This window comes from Neovison vison, chromosome 14, assembly GCF_020171115.1.
Source record: "Neovison vison isolate M4711 chromosome 14, ASM_NN_V1, whole genome shotgun sequence".
NCBI classification, from domain to species: Eukaryota; Metazoa; Chordata; class Mammalia; order Carnivora; family Mustelidae; genus Neogale; species Neogale vison.
This window is the reverse complement of record NC_058104.1, coordinates 27,742,548-27,759,508: the sequence shown is the minus strand read 5'-3', so window position 1 is coordinate 27,759,508 and position 16,961 is coordinate 27,742,548. Positions and strand designations below refer to the sequence as shown.

Below are 16,961 nucleotides of genomic sequence, written 5' to 3'. Positions count from 1 at the left end.
GAAAGTTCAAGGATAATAAAAATGAAACTATAAGACTGCAAGGCTGTTGTATTTTATAGGAAGTGGTATGACGAAGGTATGCTATAATCCCAAAGCAACCCCTAAAAAATAATGCAGAGGATGGGGCACCTGGGGGTCTCAGTCGGTTGAGCGTTTGACTCGATCTCAGCTCAGGTCCTGATCTCAGGGTTCTGAGTTCAAACCCTGCGCTGGGCTCCATGCTGGGTGTGAAGCCTATTTAAACTAGTAATAATATTATTATTAACAGGAACTCAGGGGACTATGGGGGCAACACAAAGGTTCCATATCTTAATAAGAGCATGCAATGAACATAGACACAATTTGCCCAAAATGTTGGAACTGTATGCTTAAAATCTGTGCATACCACAGTAATTTATATCTAATTTTTTTAAGGTTTTTATTTATTTATTTGAAAGAGAGAGATCACAAGTAGGCAGAGAGGCAGGCAGAGAGAGAGGGGGAAGCAGGCTCCCCGCTGAGCAGAGAGCCCGACGCGGGGCTCGATCCCAGGACCCTGAGACCATGACCTGAGCCGAAGGCAGAGGCTTTAACCCATGGAGCCACCCAGGTGCCCCAATTTATATCTAATTTTTAAAGTGTTTTCATTGAACAAAAAAAGGGGGCCTGGCACAGAGTAGTTATTCAATAAATATTAGTTACAATGGTTAGTATTCTGCTGAACAAAACAACGTCAATTTAAGAAATCCTGTTCTTGGGGTGCCTGGGTGGCTTAGTCGGTTAAGTGTCGGCCTTTCAGCTTGGGTCATGGTCCCAGGGTCCTGAGTTCAAGCCCCATGTCGGGCCCCCTGCTCAGGAGGGGATCTCCTTCTCCCTCTGCCTCTGTCCCGCTCCCCTGCTCATGCTCACTCTCTCTCGAATAAATAAAATTTTTTGTTGGGCTGCAAAAAGATTATTTATTTATTTTGCTGCAAAAAGCTTTATTGTTTGTTCTTTCCCAAATAAATAAAATCTTAAAAAAAAAAAATCCTGTTCTCTGCGCATGTTGACCTTAGGGCGCTGTGGAGCACATGCTTGTCCTTCTGCCTGGGATGTTCTCACCTCATCCCCTTCCCTGGATGATGTCTCCGCATCCCCTGGTCTTAGCCCAAATGCCGCCTCCTGACATTCACGGCTGCACGAGTGCAGCCCCAAACCTGTCCCCTCCTTCCCTACGTACCGTTTTGCTCTTTCCAAGTCATCGTTTGCTTGCTCCAGCTCTCGGATGTATTTCTGAAGTTGATCCTTAATTGCTTTGGTCTGGGCAAGGTCATCCTCCAAGGCTGAGATCTGCCGGTAGCCTTCCGAGTGCTGCGTTTCAAACTTCTCCTGGAGGACAAAATCGACACTGGGCGTGGGATTTAAGACTTCTGATAAGCTTATCTCCTTTCCCTGTCACTTCTTCAAAATACTGAGGGATTAATCCTGGAACGGATGCACCCCTGTTGGAGTGGACACTACTGTTGTGAGGTTGTGAGCATCCGATCCCCCCCTGGGCACACGACTGGGCTGCACCGATTTCTTTAGCGGCTCTAGCTCTCCCTTATCTTAGGAGCTTTATGGGAACGGTCTTCGTATCACACTAAGGAGGCTCCAGACATTCTCACAGCCTCCCACCACAGCTAGGACACACGACTAACTTCAGCCAGTAGAACCTTCTCTCCACAGTCATGGACTCTAAAGCGAGGGAGGGCAGATGGCGAGAACGAGGGGCCACCATTCAAAGTCGTTATGTCCCAAGTGCTTCCTACCTTCTGGCCCACAAGCATCTTATACCCGGCCCCCTCCCAAACTTGGTCCCTGCAGCCTCTGGGTATCAAGAAGCCCCCAACAATCTCCAACACAATTACTTCGCTCAAGGTGTCCACAGCCATGGGAAGCCACATAGACCTCTCCATGCCTCATCCACAAGGGTAACACAAACCCACTTCCCGTGACATCCCCGCATTGTGTATCAGGAATCACAATAACTTTGGTGGCTTGTGCCTCGCCCTAAGAGCAGGAAACCATGTACTTAGTCTGACAACTGTTCTAACTTTGTGACCGATGACACGCTCCCTGCAGCACGGGGGAGTTAAAGAGGACTTCTGGACCTTTGGGGGGAAGGAAGGAAGGAAACAAAACAAAACCCACAACCTGTTATTAATTATCAAGAGAGCTTGGTGTGATCTGACTAGTACTTTCCAAGGCAAGGAAAGGTCAGATGACTTCACGATCTGTCACTGCCCAGTTTCAGCCAGCTAACATTCGTTCACTGCATGCTTACTTACTCTGGGCCAGCTCCTGGGCTCAGGATAATACTTGGGTTGGCTCATTTAATGCTACTTCAGAGATGTGAACAGAGGCTACTTCATTAGCCCAAAGTCATTTGGTAGCAAATGACTGAGCCAAGATCCAATCTGGGTCCCTGGGGCTAGAGCTCATTAAACAACTGTGCTAAACTGCCCTCAAACATCTCCTCCTGGGCCACAAAGGTATCGATCACACACGCACACGTGTACATACACACACACACATTCTGCTCTGGCTGCTCTTTCAAACCACCTTCCTTCACCAAACACCCTCACTGCTTTCCCTTCACCTACACACAAAACATGTCCCACAGGAAAGGTCCAAAGTCTAATTAGAAAGTTTGAGGGCAGCTGGCTGGCTCAGTTGGTAGAGTATGCGACCCTTCATCTTAGGGTCCTGAGTTCAAGCCCCAGGTGTGGAGATTACTTAAAAATTAAAATCTTCTTTTTTTTTTTTTTTAAAGATTTTATTTATTTGACAGAGAGAGATCACAAGTAGGCACAGAGAGACAGAGAGAGAGAGAGAGGAGGAAGCAGGCTCCCTGCCGAGCAGAGAGCCCGATGCGGGACTCGATCCCAGAACTCTGAGATCATGACCTGAGCTGAAGGCAGAGGCTTAACCCACTGAGCCGCCCAGGCGCCCCTGAAAATTAAAATCTTAAAAAAAAAAAAAACAAAATACACACACACAAAACAAAACAGGGTGCCTGGGTGGCTCAGTGGGTTAAGCAGCTGCCTTTGGTTCAGGTCATGATCTTAGGGTCCTGGGGTTGAGACCCACACTGGGCTCCCTGCTCAGCAGAGAGGCTGCTTCTCCCTCTCCCTCTGCCTGCCGCTCTGCTTACTTGTGCTGTCAAATAAATAAAATCTTTAAAAAAAAAAGAAAGAAAGGAAGCTTGAAATACAGACACACTCTTCTTTCCTCAATCGAGTAAACACAGGCGTTGCTAGAAAACAGTTGGGATGTAGGGGGAGAATGACATAATGGTGCCTGGGCCAGAGAGGCGTGGTGAGAAGAGCTCCCACAGAACAAGCACATCATTTACAGGGTGGGGACAGGGAGGGCCTGCCACATCCTCACCCTGCTCCGTCCCCTCTGATGCTCTGTTTCCTGGCCATGAGCGGAGCAAGCAACTCTGCTCCGGCAAGGAGGGGCCGACCAAGCCCCACGCAAGGACCAGTTCCCAGGGCTGGCCTCAGACCCTTTCTCTGGGTGCATCTCCAAACAAAACAGGAGCGCCGGGGAGCCGCTGTCATTAACCCCAATTCAGATGCAGGTTCCAAGATGATGCAGTTAACGGGCTTCTCCGCCAGCATCAAGATTCAAATGATGGCCTTTGAACTTGTGGACATGAAAAGCCGTTGCTCAATATGGTGCTTTCATTTGGGGCTAATTCTAATAAGCGGTCAGCTGATGGAGGCATCAACAGACGCTCTGTTTGATCCTTTACAGGCCTTCTCATTCAACTTGTGATGAATAAGCCAGTTGTCAAGAATGCTCCATGGAGAACATTTCTCTGAGGTGACGGACACATATTTGCTGGTGGCAGTTTATCTATTTTTTAAAGTAATCTGGGGCTCAAGATTACTTTTTTAAATTTAAATTTAAAAGTACTTTTAAATTTAAATTTAAAATTACTTTTAAATTTAAATTACGTTTTAAAGTCATCTCAGGCTCGAACTCATGACCCTGAGACCCTGAGTTGCGTGCTCCAACAATGAAGCCAGCCAGGTGCCCCGGGGGCAGTTCTATTCCCTTGGACATTTCTCTTCCTTCTCCTGCTCTGTGCTCTGCATCTCCGGCATCTGTCAGGCGGCTGTCATGAAGAGGCGTTTGCAGGTTCAAGGGCTTGGTCTTAAAGCAGTTACTTCATCATTGCTCGACAGGGGTCTGCCTCGGTGGAGGCCCGGTCCCGCTCCCGACTGTGGTTCATACCGCCCATCTGCCTTCCACACGGCTTCCGCTCCCTGAGTCCCCTTCAAGTTAAGCATGAGGACTCCTCAGTGCCTGTGGCAGAGGTTGGGCTGTCCCCAAAACAAGTGGCACGGGGATGCCTGGGTGGCTCAGTGGGTTAAGCCACTGCCTTCGGCTCAGGTCATGATCCCAGGGTCCTAGGATCGAGCCCCACGTTGGGCTCTCTCCTCAGCAGGGAGCCTGCTTCTCTCTCCACCTCTGCCTGCCTCTCTGCCTACTTGTGCGCTCGTGTGCTCTCTGACAAATAAATAAATAAATAAATAAATAAATAAATAAATAAAATCTTAAAAAAAAAAAACACGAGAGGCGCGGGCCAGGTGTAGGGATAAAGCAAAGGGCACTTATCTTTCTGGGTCAGGGATGGAGGTGGGGGGCAGTTGTGGGGACTGAGACGGGCTGGTGAATGCTTGCTCCGTCTCGGCCACTGCTACCTGGCTTTTCGCTGGGGTGGAAGAATGCAGGCCTGGCATGCTGATTTTTAAGGAAAGTCAGAAATCCAGATTTTTATACGAAGACTTACAACTCTGAATATTAACTGCTTAAACGCTAGGGGCGCATGGGTGGCTCCGTTGGTTAAGCATCCAATTCTTGATTTTGGCTCAGGTCATGACCTCAGGGTCCTGAGATAGAGCCCCACGTGGGGTTCTGTATTCAGGGTGAAGTGGGCCTGAGAGTCTCCCTCTGCCCCTCCCCCAGCTCAGATGGGAACTCTCTAAATAAAATCTTTAAAAAACACTACAGAAATCAGTTTTACTATCAAAAGAATGAACTGTAAATAAACCCTCAACTCTATTTAGTAACCGCAAGCTGAAGTATTTAACAGAGAAGCGTATAGCTGTCTGCAAGTCACTTTGAAATGCATTAGAAAACCAGATTGATGGATGGATAAACAGGAAATAAAAATCAATTATGGCAAAGGTTATTGGCAAAGTCTAGGTGGTGGATATACAGGTGGTCCCTGGAAAATTCTTTCAACCTTGCACTGTGCTTGAAAACTGTCATGATAGAACAATGAATAAAAGCCACAGAGGGCTAAGCAAAAAATGTCGATGGGTCAGACCTGCACATGTCCACTGTGGGCTCTGCGGTCTATGACATGAAAAGCTTACACTCCACTGCTCAGCTTCTGATGTCTTTGGGGTTTTTCCTCTGCCCCTCCCATCTCTCAATGCCCAATCCATTGTGGATCCCACTTTTTTTTTTTTTTTAAGATTTTATTTATTAATTTGACAGAGAGAAATCACAAGTAGGCAGAGAGGCAGAGAGAGAGAGAGGGGAGGAAGCAGGCTCCCCACTGAGCAAAGGGCCCAATGCGGGGCTTGATCCCAGGACCCCGAGATCATGACCTGAGCCGAAGGCAGCGGCTCAACCCACTGAGCCACCCAGGCGCCCCGTGGATCCCACTTTTTCCCAGCTGTGACTAAAGCCGGGATGTTCCGGTCTGCTAGACATCCATTCTTGTCTCTGTCTACAGAAGGTCCGGATTAACTCTTCACTAACCCCTCTGCCCCAACCTGCTGGGGACGTGTGCACATGCCACACACTCCCCTCACCTTCAAACACCAGTTCAAATCCCTCCCAGCTCCCCCATGAAGCTGTCTCCAGCTCATGGAGACCCTTCTCGCAGAAGCATCTCTCGATAACTACTATATAATTGAGCATCTTTTAAGATCTCTTGGGGTTAGTTTTGTCTTCCTCACAAAGCTTCCAGAACGCTAGGAGCACATCTGCTTCCACTACCCACCAAACCTGGCCCTTGGTTCTTCTTCCCTAGCAGCTTGGGGGCTACCACACTGGGCAGCATAATCTGGACTTTGTATGACCTGAAGGTCAGCAAATCCAGGGACACTCCATACTCTGGCTTTCACCTGTCTGCAGGGGGTGTGGTAGACAGCCAAGGATGACCGTGGGGACTTGGGTGTGACTTGCTTGTCACAGAGCTCCTCCAAATAGGGGCAGAAAAGATTCCCGGCACCACTTCCACCCAGCAGACCTGGAGGGAGCGGGGAGCACGCCTGGGGCTGGCCGTGGCCTCTTGCACGGCCGGGCTCGCTTTCCCAGGCACACACGCCATGCTGGAAGCGTCCCTGGACCTGTCGTCTGTGCCCCCTCACCTTGATGGTCTCCAGCTCCATGCGGAGGCGGTTATTTTCCGACAGGAGGTCCCTGTTCCTGGTTTCGATCTGCTGCAGCTGCGTCTCCAGTTCGGCTTCGTATTCGCGGCTGCCCTCCTGGAATTCTCGGAGCTCCTCCTGCGTGTTCTCTGCCCTGCGGGAGTGCCACATGCGTTAGGCGATCATGTACCGAGCACCTCCCCGGGCTGTTGAGGGTGAGGCGTGGATTCGCTGGTTTTTCAGCCCCTTTCCAGGCAGAAACTAGCCTTCCCTTTATTTTACAGATAAGACTTGTCTTGGGGCGCCTGGGTGGCTCAGTGGGTTAAAGCCTCTGCCTTCGGCTCAGGTCATGATCTCAGGGTCCTGGGATCGAGCCCCACATTGGGCTCTCTGCTCAGCAGGGAGCCTGCTTTCCCCCTCTCTCTCTGCCTGCCTCTCTGCCTACTTGTGATCTCTGTCTGTCAAATAAATAAATAAAATCTTAAAAAAAAAAAAAAAAGACTTGACTCAAGGTCTTCTGATGTGAGTCAGCAGCAGAGCTCACGCCTGAACCCAGGGCTGCCTATCTCCAAAGCCATTTCTTTACCAAGTCACTCTCCGCTCATTCATTCAATATATTTTGTTTTTGAACTTGACATGGGGTAAATATACTTGGGACTGCGTACCCTCCGCAGATATACTTGTAAGCAAGAATTGGGCCTCACATAAATGTGTGCTTTTCCCACCACTACCGTGTACCCCTGGCCAACTCCAGACACCCAGTTCCAGCCTCTCAATCCTCAAGAGTCAAGCAACTTTTTTTTTTTTTTTTAAATACTAAACCTGGGGCGCCTGTGTGGCTCAGTGGGTAAAGCCTCTGCCTTCAGCTCAGGGTCCTGGGATCGAGCCCTGCATTAGGCTCTCTGCTCAGCAGGGAGCCTGCTTCCTCCTCTCTCTGCCTGCCTCTGCCCACTTGTGATCTCTCTGTCAAATAAATAAAGAAAATCTTAAAAAAAAAAAAAAAAAAAGTACTAAACCTGAGTTATCTTTAAGTCCAATTACGAATAAGGAAATGAAAGGGACTGGAATAAGACCTCCACATGGAGAGTGTAAGAGTACATGAGAAATAAAAAGAAAAGGTGCTACGTGCGCACGTGCGTACACACACACACACACACACACATTTTCTCTACTCCCAGATAGGGACACCGAATCGCTGGTTTCACAATTAAAATCTGCAACAACCCATACGGTCAGGCACAGGGACCGACCAGATAGGGCATCTGTAATGGATGAAACCCTGCCAGGAAGTAGGATGGGCAGGAACACACCAGTTTCTTAGGACCAGAGGCTTTGGCGCTCACATTCTAGCCCGGCTGCTAACAGGCTGGTGTGACCTCCTTGGGCAAGTTACTGGCCTTCCCTGAGGCTCAGTTCCTCATTTGCAAAATGGGGAACTGAGGCAGTTTTGAGATTTAATGGACAGAACACGTGTCAAGTCCTTCGGAGGGCTTGATGCCCCCAAATGAATGGTGGCTGCCACCACGGTGGGAAGAAAAAGCAGGGTGGACTTTGGAAGACTGACCTTTGCTTGTAGGTCATAGCCATATCTTTCCAGTAGTTTGCCTCTTCCTCCCCAGAGCTGAAAGTCTTTCCTGACTCCTCCATGGTGAAAACAGCAGGAGCTCACTCTTCTTGTGGCATGGTGTCTAGGAGAGAAAACTTTAACATTATTACCCATGTCTGGTAAAAGAGCTCCTCTTCAATGAGGGGGAAGGCACCTTCCTGAATTTTATGTTGCATTAAACGATAAAACGTTGCCAAAATCTGGAACCAAGCCCGGCCAAAATGCAGCCCACCCTCAAGTTCATGAATACATAAAGCTATCCAGATGTTATTCATTTGGGGAAGGGGGGGCAAGGGAAAAAAAAAAAAAGGAGGGGAAGACCTCTCCTGGGGTTATGGTTTAGACAACTGCTGCCACGACCATCCCCACCACCAGGAGAATGGAAAGTCTTTGGGGCGAGAGGATAATGAGCCCAGTTTGGGAGATTTCTAGTTTGACATGCCAGTGACACACGAAGAAGCAACAAGAGAGCTAAAACTCAGGGGTGAATTCCGGGCTGATACAAATATAAGAGTCAGGAGCCTGTAGCAGGTTCTTCCCTCTTTCTCGTGATGGAACTGCTGGAAAATCTAGTAAGGACTATTTATGGAACTCTGAGGAATGCCAATGTTTGACTGGTAGGCCAAGAAAGAAACAGTCATCTAAGGAGACAGGAGAGAAATGAAGAGACAAGGATCAGACCGTGAGCTGTCCTGGGAGTAGACAGATGGTGTCAAGGGAAAAAGAAGCACCGGTCCACAGTAGCCATGATGTAACACAGAAACTAAGATAAGGACTGGAAAATACCCAGGAGACGCAGCGAAATGTCGGTCACTGGTGATGTGAGCAAGAGGAGTTTCAACACAGTGCAGTGGGGAGGAGGAATAAATTGGGCGGAGGAGTTTTGAGGAGGTGAAGAAGAGGAAGTAGAGGAAATTTTGGAGAGCTGGGTGTGAAAAGCAGACAGACAGGACAGTAGCTAGAGCGTAGGGGGTGGGAATTGGCTCTGAGGACTTGGAGAGATCCAGAGCAGAGGCTGGGGAACGGATCTCTAGGAACAGAGGGCAGTTTACAGCCTCCCCACTGACAGAGCCCCTCCGAATAACAGCTTATTCTCTGAATTTAAGGCTTGTCAAAAGTTCATCAGGAACCCAAATGAGAGATCTCCAAGGTCCCTTCCTTCCCTCAAGGGAGCTCACAATCTGGTGTCCTTAGGAACAAAAGAATGAAAGCAACCCCTCACTCTGCAAGGCATTAACAAGCTGTATATTTGTTTTGTTTTGTTTGAGGGGGGGTGGGGGACACAGAGGGAGAGAAGCCTAAGCTGACTCCAGCTCAGAGCACAGGGCTTGATCTCAGGACCGTGAATCACAACCTGAGCCTAAATCAAAAGTTGGACGCTGGGACGCCTGGGTGGTGCAGTTGGTTGGACGACTGCCTTCGGCTCAGGGCGTGATCCTGGAGTCCCGGGATCGAGTCCCACATCAGGCTCCCAGCTCCATGGGGAGTCTGCTTCGCTCTCTGACCTTCTCCTCGCTCATGCTCTCTCTCACTGTCTCTCTCTCTCAAATAAATAAATAAAATCTTAAAAAAAAAAAAAAAAAAAAAGTTGGACGCTGAACTGACTGAGCCACCCAGGCGCCCCATAACAAGCTATATTTTTGACTACAAACATGATTCATTCAGCTAAATATGTTAGTGTGGACATGGACACAATCACCAACTTCTGGATCCCTGGTTAAAAAAAAAATCAAACAATTATACTTATATTTAAGCACAGCCCCTTTTGATAATTGGATGTGCTAGTACCTATACTCACATCTCCCTTTCTGGATTTCTCTCCCTTCTCTCATTCAGAGACAACATGCCATGTGCCCCACCCAACCCCTTCTGGGGAACAGAGTTTCTCTGAAAGCTGGATGGGCACACAGAAGCTGGAAAGAGTAGAAAGCTGTTCATATGTCGATCTTTTTCCAGTCCAGCGTTTCTTCTTCCATATTTCTGTCGCACCACTCCAATCTCGGGGAAACCAACCCGCCATTCATTCCATGTGATTCAGATCTACTGACAACCAGCATCTAGGAGGAGGCCCATTACAGAAGGGATGGCTCAGAGGTGGGCTGAACCCAAGCCGAGCCAGTAACAGGACGGGTCTCATTCAAACTAGGCCAGTGACTGGTTCAGGGGTGACCCTACCCAGAGCTGAGCAAACCGGTGTCCCGGCCTAGGGCTTTTGCAGAGTCATCAAGAGACACACTCCGAAAGTGTTAATGAACCTTATTGTGTTAATGGTTTCATAATATATGCATTTATCAAACAGTCATGTTAGAGACCTTAAACTTACACAATGTTCTATATCAATTATATTTCCAAAAAGCTAGGAGAAAAAAGAGAGAAAAACTCTTCCCACTAGGGTAAGAGGGTAGGAAGTAAGCTTGGAGCTGCCAGTGATCATCTTTCCATCACAAGGGAGGAGTCTGCCAGAGAATGAAGCCAAAACAGAGGAAAGCAGGGCCAAGAGGTGGAGACACTGGGTCCTGATGGTATCATTTGAACACCTGGACCCAGTCATACTGATTTAAGGTTATGAGAGATAACCAACTCCCTTTCTTGACTATACCAGTTAGGGTTGGATGGCTGCCATGGAGAGTCCTTAATTAAGGTAAGCAGTGAAAAATGTTGTCTGCTGAAAGTAAAAAGAATAGTGTACCTAGAGTGAACAGCAAATAACATGGCAATGGGTAAGGGAAAATTTAGGTCCAGTACTCCCTGCTCAAGTCTTAAGCTCTAATGAGCCCAGAACTCATCTGATATGAAGTCACCAAACCAGCCCCTGTAAGTGTCGAGAACCCATGCAACAGAGTACCGTGCAGCCACTACCTTATAGAGGACAGTCTCAACTGCATGGCACGGGAGTCCATGTAGTAGGGTAAAAAACTGAGGGACTAGGGAAAATGAACGTGGACTGGCTTTTCCTGACATTTGGGAAAATATCATATCCAATATTCAATGTAATTAGTTCCTGACTAAACATCCCCCAACCCTACCCCCTTCATTAGTTTATGTTTAAGCCAGATGGCCCTCTTTTTGTTCCTTGAGCACACCCAGCTTGTTCTCACCTCAGGACCTTTGCACTTGCTGTTCTCTGCCTAGAATGCTTCTCCCTCATATCTCCGCCCAGGTACCCTTCTTGCCATTCAGATCTCAGCTGGAATATCTTCCCTAGAGAGACCTTATTTGAATAATCCACCAAATATCCCCTCTAGCCCTTCACTACTACATTAACCTCTGCTTGGTCTTATTTCATCATTTTGAGTTTTGTTTTTATCTCCCCCCACCGGAATGTCAATTGTTGAGCACAGGGGCCTTCTCCATCTTGCTTTTTTATCCCAATGCCTAGAACCTGTGCCTGGCGTATAACAGGAACTCAATAAATGCTTGTGGAATGAATGAGCAAAAGGGAAGCTAGAGATAGACCACTAGCAGGTAGGAGATGTGAGGTTAAAGAAAGGCAAGAAGCCGGAAACCTATGAAGACTAGCTTATAATTGACATCTGTAAATCCCTAAGAGGTTTGTCAGAACGGGGAAAACTCTACATTCCCTCAGCACCAGAGTGTCATCCCATTAGTGGGAAAGGGCAGGAGGAGGGGATACCATGTTGGAAACAGCCCCCTGCCCAGGTGTACGTGGTAAGGAACATCTGATAGTATCCTCGGGGTTTCATAACTGCACTCTTGTGACAGTTGAGTTTTAGGAAAAAAGTTTCCTAAATAAAACACAGCCAGTGAGGACTAAAACTTAATCCTCAGGAAAGGAATGAATTTGAGATGTTTTAGGAGGCACTTCCCTTATGCCAGAGGCTCTAATTACAACCGCGCTGATGGGAAGGTTCTGGTTTGGGATTGGGTGGGGTGGTGGCAAGAAGCTAAGCAGAGACCTGAGCTCCTGCCACAGCCTGCACTGTCTGTAGCTGCTTCAACTAAAGGGCAAAAACCACAGGCCTGGCATTTCAACCCGAAACCCCCCTGCATTTTAACAACAATCCTTAGGAAAAATTTACCATAGACTAAGAAGAAGTAACAGCTGAACTTCATTTTGTTCTCAAACAAGTCCTTTTTTTTTTTTTTATAAATTTTTTAAAAGATTTATTTATTTATTTATTTGACAGAGAGAGATCACAAGTAGATGGAGAGAGAGGCAGTCAGAGAGAGAGAGAGAGAGAGAGAGGGAAGCAGGCTCCCTGCTGAGCAGAGAGCCTGATGCGGGACTCGATCCAAGGCCCCCGAGATCATGACCTGAGCCGAAGGCAGCAGCTTAATCCACTGAGCCACCCAGGCGCCCTTTTTTTTCTTTTTTTTTAAGGTTTTATTTATTTGATAGGGAGAGAGGTCACAAGTAGGCAGGGAGGCAGGCAGAGAGAGAGGAGGAAGAGGCTCTCCGCAGAGCAGAGAGCCCAATGCGGGGCTCGATCCCAGGACCCCGGGATCATGACCTGAGTGGAAGGCAGAGGCTTTAATCCACTGAGCCACCCAGGCACCCCTCAAACAAGTCTTTAAAACGTACGCTTTTTCCTTTGCCATTTGAAAATGTCTCACAGTTCCAATGTGCATTATTCTTTGCCACAGAAAGCAGGTAATACGGCTTGGAAAAACTCCTTCTCCCTACTGAATTGAACCACCGCATGTGGGTTCAATTTTAACGCCTTTAAGCCATTTGATTATTAAGAGTAAGCGAGCTATCGCTTGGGTTCTTAGAAGCAAGAGCCGGAGCAGAAACACTGCACGCCTTGGCCATCTCCAGAGGTGCAAATGGACAGCAGAGGCAAACCAGACCCAAGTGCAAGTTGGGGGGTAGGGTGGGTGGGGGTGACTGGAGGGTTCTTTGAATTCAAGTTCCTGGTCTCCTTGGGGTTGCCAAGAGACTCTTCAAAGGTCAGATGTCCTCGTTTCATCTGGTCCAGTCCTTTCAAACACACTGTGACAGGCACGGGTCTCGGTATATACAACTCTGTACCCACTATCTTCAAAATAAGCGCTGTATGCCTTTATTTCATTTGTGCTGCAAAGGTTATAAGCATTCTGCCTCTGTGCTTGTGTTCTCAATACACCATCAGGCCAACGTGCCCCAGGGGCTCTGTGGACAAACCTAATGGACACCTCAAAGTATGTGCCACAGCAGGCAAGAAAGAACAAGCTGGGAGCAAAAAGTTCAAAACGTATGTCTTCTCTGTTTTGCATAACTTAGATCTTCCACCCCACCTTTGATTTCAAAACCCTAGAGAAAACAAGGCATTCTCCCTTGGCTTTCCTAGGAGTGAAGAAAGCCAGCACAGCTGGTCAGGAGGCAGCAGACACGTATAAACCATCAAGAATTAACTCACCACCCATCTCCACGCCAACCTCAGTCCTTCCCAATCAAAACAAAGGGAGGGGACTGAAAGACGGGGGCCAAGTGTCTGCACGTGCTTCAACAGCTCCTAAGTTATGACGCAGGCTCCACATTTTGCAGAAGTGCCATCACAGGGGCAAAACCAGTCAAGAGTCAGCAAGTCTGGCTTCTGTCTCTGTGCTTTCAAAGGCTATAATGATCTTCCTCCAAAAATACTTAGATAGGCATGCAAGGACATATACTCAAGGCTGTATGCCATCATTCACTGATGTGGAAAACTGGAGAAAACAACTGTCAACAGAGGGCTGATTTGGAAAATTACGCAGTTGTTAAGAAGTAAATGAACTAATATGAAAGAAAGTTCATGATACGTTAGAAAAGAGTGCCAATTTTGTGTATAAAGGGATCTCTTGGGTGCCTGGGGGGCTCAGTCAGTTAAGCATCTGCCCTGGCTCAGGTCATGATCCCAGGATACTGGGATGCAGGGAGTCTGCTTCTCCCTCTTCCCTTCCCCCTACTAGTTCTCTCAATCTCTCTCTCGCTCTCTCAAATAAGTAAAAATCTTTAAAAATAAATAAAGGTATCTTGCGCTCTCTGCATGCATGAATCTAAAAGGTTCTGGAAGCATGTACCAAATGGGGGTAAAGCAGACACTGAGATAAGAACCTATACGGGGAACACTGCTATATCCATTGATTTTTACAGTAAGCGTATGCTGCCTTTGAAAATTTAAAAAGCTTAAACTCAGATCAAAATATAGAATGAAAATAGGAGGGCTATTGTTCCAAGATGATTTTATTCTACTGAATCAGGATGCCAGGAAAAGGGGCGCCTGGGTGGCTCTGTTGGATAGGCGTCTGCCTTTGGCTCAGGTCATGATTCTTGGGTCCTGGGATGGAGCCCTGCATTGGCACCCTGCTCTAGAGGTAGGGGGGCTGCTTCTCCCTCTCCCTCTGCCTGCCACTCCCCTTGCTTGTGCTGTGTCAAATAAATAAAATCTTAAAAAGAAAAAAAAAAAAAAAAAAGGTGCCAGGGAAAGAAGTTTTCCTTCTGCGATTTCCCTCTCCTCTGTCCCTTCTCGAACATTTCCAAATACCTACTAAGTGCTAAAGCACTACTGGGAGAGGCAGACAGAAAGCACCTATATCAATACCAGGTGCATAAAGTCTGAGCTGCTGACACCAACCTTCTGTACGCAGGCCAACTCACTTTAGGAAATTAGCTGGTTAAGGAAAGGGAGTGTAATCTCTCTGGGTTCACACGTTCTAAGGCAAAAGAACACACTTTGGAAACAAAAATAACATCTAAACAGAATAAGCCAAGTTAAGAAACGATTATCCAAAATGAGAGGATAGATAAAATATGCCAATGGGACACCCCTGAGATTTCCGGGATCTAATCCCACACAAAGGACACAATAAGGGGAAAGAGTTAAGTTTCAAACCTGGTTAAAGACCAGTGTGGCGGTGGGGTCATGTAAGTGGCTCTGGGAGTCAGTCACTGGGATCCAATTGCTCTTCAAAGCACCCTATCTGGGTCCTAAAATGCCATCCTATCCAAGAATACAGAAACAAAACCAGCATAGAAAATGACAAATCTCTGCCCAGTGCACCCTGTAAAGGCCATTTCTTTAGAAAGGAAGTTAAAAAGGACCTGGAGGCTAAAAGTAGAAAGAGGCACAACCTGGTATAAAGCCTTGACAAAGAAATCAGGGGAGCTCAGACCCTCAGGAGGCAGAGAACCTGAGATGACTGGAGAAGATAAGGCAGCTTCCCAAAAAGCGGTGTCAAGGTGATAGCGGGATTTCCCACGACCTCAGGGAGGCAAGGAAGCCCCACCACGGCATTCAAACTGTAGAATAAGCATTTTCATCCTTTATCCAATCCTTCCCCAAAGTGCTGTCACGGGAAATCTGAACCTTCCTACCGCAGAGATCTGAGAAAAGCAGAGGGAAAGAGTTCCAAACACGATCCCGAAAGCAGGGAGATGCCAAGCTGCGGGGCGGGGGGGTTGGAAAGAGGCCTGAACTAGAGGGTGTAGTGCGTGGCGGGACGGGGGTGTGTGTGGGGGGGGCGATACGAGGAATGAGGGAGGGTCTGGGGCAGCAGGAGGAAAAGGGGGTGGCAGGGGCTGAGAAGAGACCAAGAGAGTGAGGAGGGCAGCCTGGAGTGGGGGTGGGAGGGCTGGAGGGCAGAGGAGCCAGGCGGCGGGGGCTGGAGACGAGGAGGGCACGAAGGACCGAGGAAGTCATGGAGGGAGCGGAGGGCAGCTGGTCGGAGACCAGCCAGCGCTACAAGAGAAAGTTGGCAAAGGCGAGGAGCTGGGCGCGAGGACCCAAGAGTGGGAAGGCACAAAGTTAGGAAAGGAGCCTGCAGAAAGCGGGATTTCTGAGCCCCGCGCCCGGGACCCGCGGAGGACAGGCGGCGCGGGGAAGAGACGCGCGAGCGACGGGCGCGGCAGGGTCCCTGCAAGGCGGCTCCCGGCGGTCCCGAGGGCGTGGCGGGCGCCAGGGCGGGCAAAAGAGTTTCCCGGTGGTGGCGGCGGTCCCTGGACGGTCCCCGCTCCCGGTCACCGCAGCTCAGCACTTACCCCGGCTCGGTCCGCGAGGACGGGCGGCGGCAGCGGCGGACCGCACTGCCCGGGCCTCTGACCACCGCCCCCACCCCCGCGCCGGCGGCGGGCGCAGACTATTGGCTGCGGCGCCACGGGACCGCGTCCGCCTGGGCCAATCAGCGCCTAGCAGCGCCGTTTGGAAACTTTTTTCCCAGGGCCCGGGCGCCGCGTGGCCACGCGGCGGCACTGGGCAGGCCCAGGCCTGGGAGGCTCCCGCGGCTGGGCAGGGACCTGGACCGCCTTAGAGTGTGCAGGCGGTTCTCTGGGCGTCCGGGGACGGGCTTGGACGCGAGGGCCACGCTGGTCAAGAAAATACGACACCGTTTGCATTTTCCCCACATCAAGGGAAAGACAAAGATCCAGGTCCGCTTAGGCTAAGCGATGTTCCATGTTCTTTGCACCCAAAATAAAAATTTCGACATCATTATCTTTTTTCAAAGGCAGCGAACTTCGTGTGTAAGGGTCTGGTTTCGAGCCTGGCTTTGAATTCTAGCTGTACTCCTACTAGCCGGTTGATCTTGGGCGAGTGACTTAAACTCTCTGTGACTTAGTTTCCTCATCTATAAAATGGGGGGCCCTTGAAGGATTCTACCTTGAGGTTATGCAGAGACAAACTTGGAGTCTGTAAAACATTTAGGACAGTGCCTAGTAAAGTTAAATACAATCTGTGCAATTCTGGAGTGATTGTGATTTGTTCATTGGTTATGTGTCAGACATAAGGCCAACTTCTTGACATGGTTTTTTTATTATATATATATAATTTTCTTTTTTTTTTTTTCTTTTTAAGATTTATTTATTTGACAGAGAGAGGGGGAAGCAGGCTCCCAGCTAAGCAGAGAGCCCCAGAGATCCCAGGACCCTGGGATCATGACCTGAGCTGAAAGCAGAGGCTTTAACCCACTGAGCCACCCAGGCGCCCCTGAAAGGGTTTTCTAATTCTCACACAATCCCAACTGTTCACCAACAAATATTTGTT

At 48.7% G+C, this 16,961-nt stretch overlaps 1 protein-coding gene across 1 annotated transcript in view; it reads right to left on the bottom strand.

The window, feature by feature from the left end:
* NDE1 (nudE neurodevelopment protein 1) overlaps window positions 1-16,031 on the bottom strand; it is a 33,250-nt gene extending 17,219 nt beyond the window's left edge. Inside the window, exons 1-4 of the mRNA XM_044233109.1 lie at window positions 15,962-16,031; window positions 7,963-8,086; window positions 6,399-6,552; window positions 1,199-1,347 (exon numbers count right to left, since the gene is read on the bottom strand). Coding sequence (XP_044089044.1) covers window positions 1,199-1,347; window positions 6,399-6,552; window positions 7,963-8,045 — 386 coding nt within the window. The 5' untranslated portion in view covers window positions 8,046-8,086; window positions 15,962-16,031. The remainder of the gene's footprint in view (window positions 1-1,198; window positions 1,348-6,398; window positions 6,553-7,962; window positions 8,087-15,961) is intronic.
* Window positions 16,032-16,961: the final 930 nt, after the last annotated feature.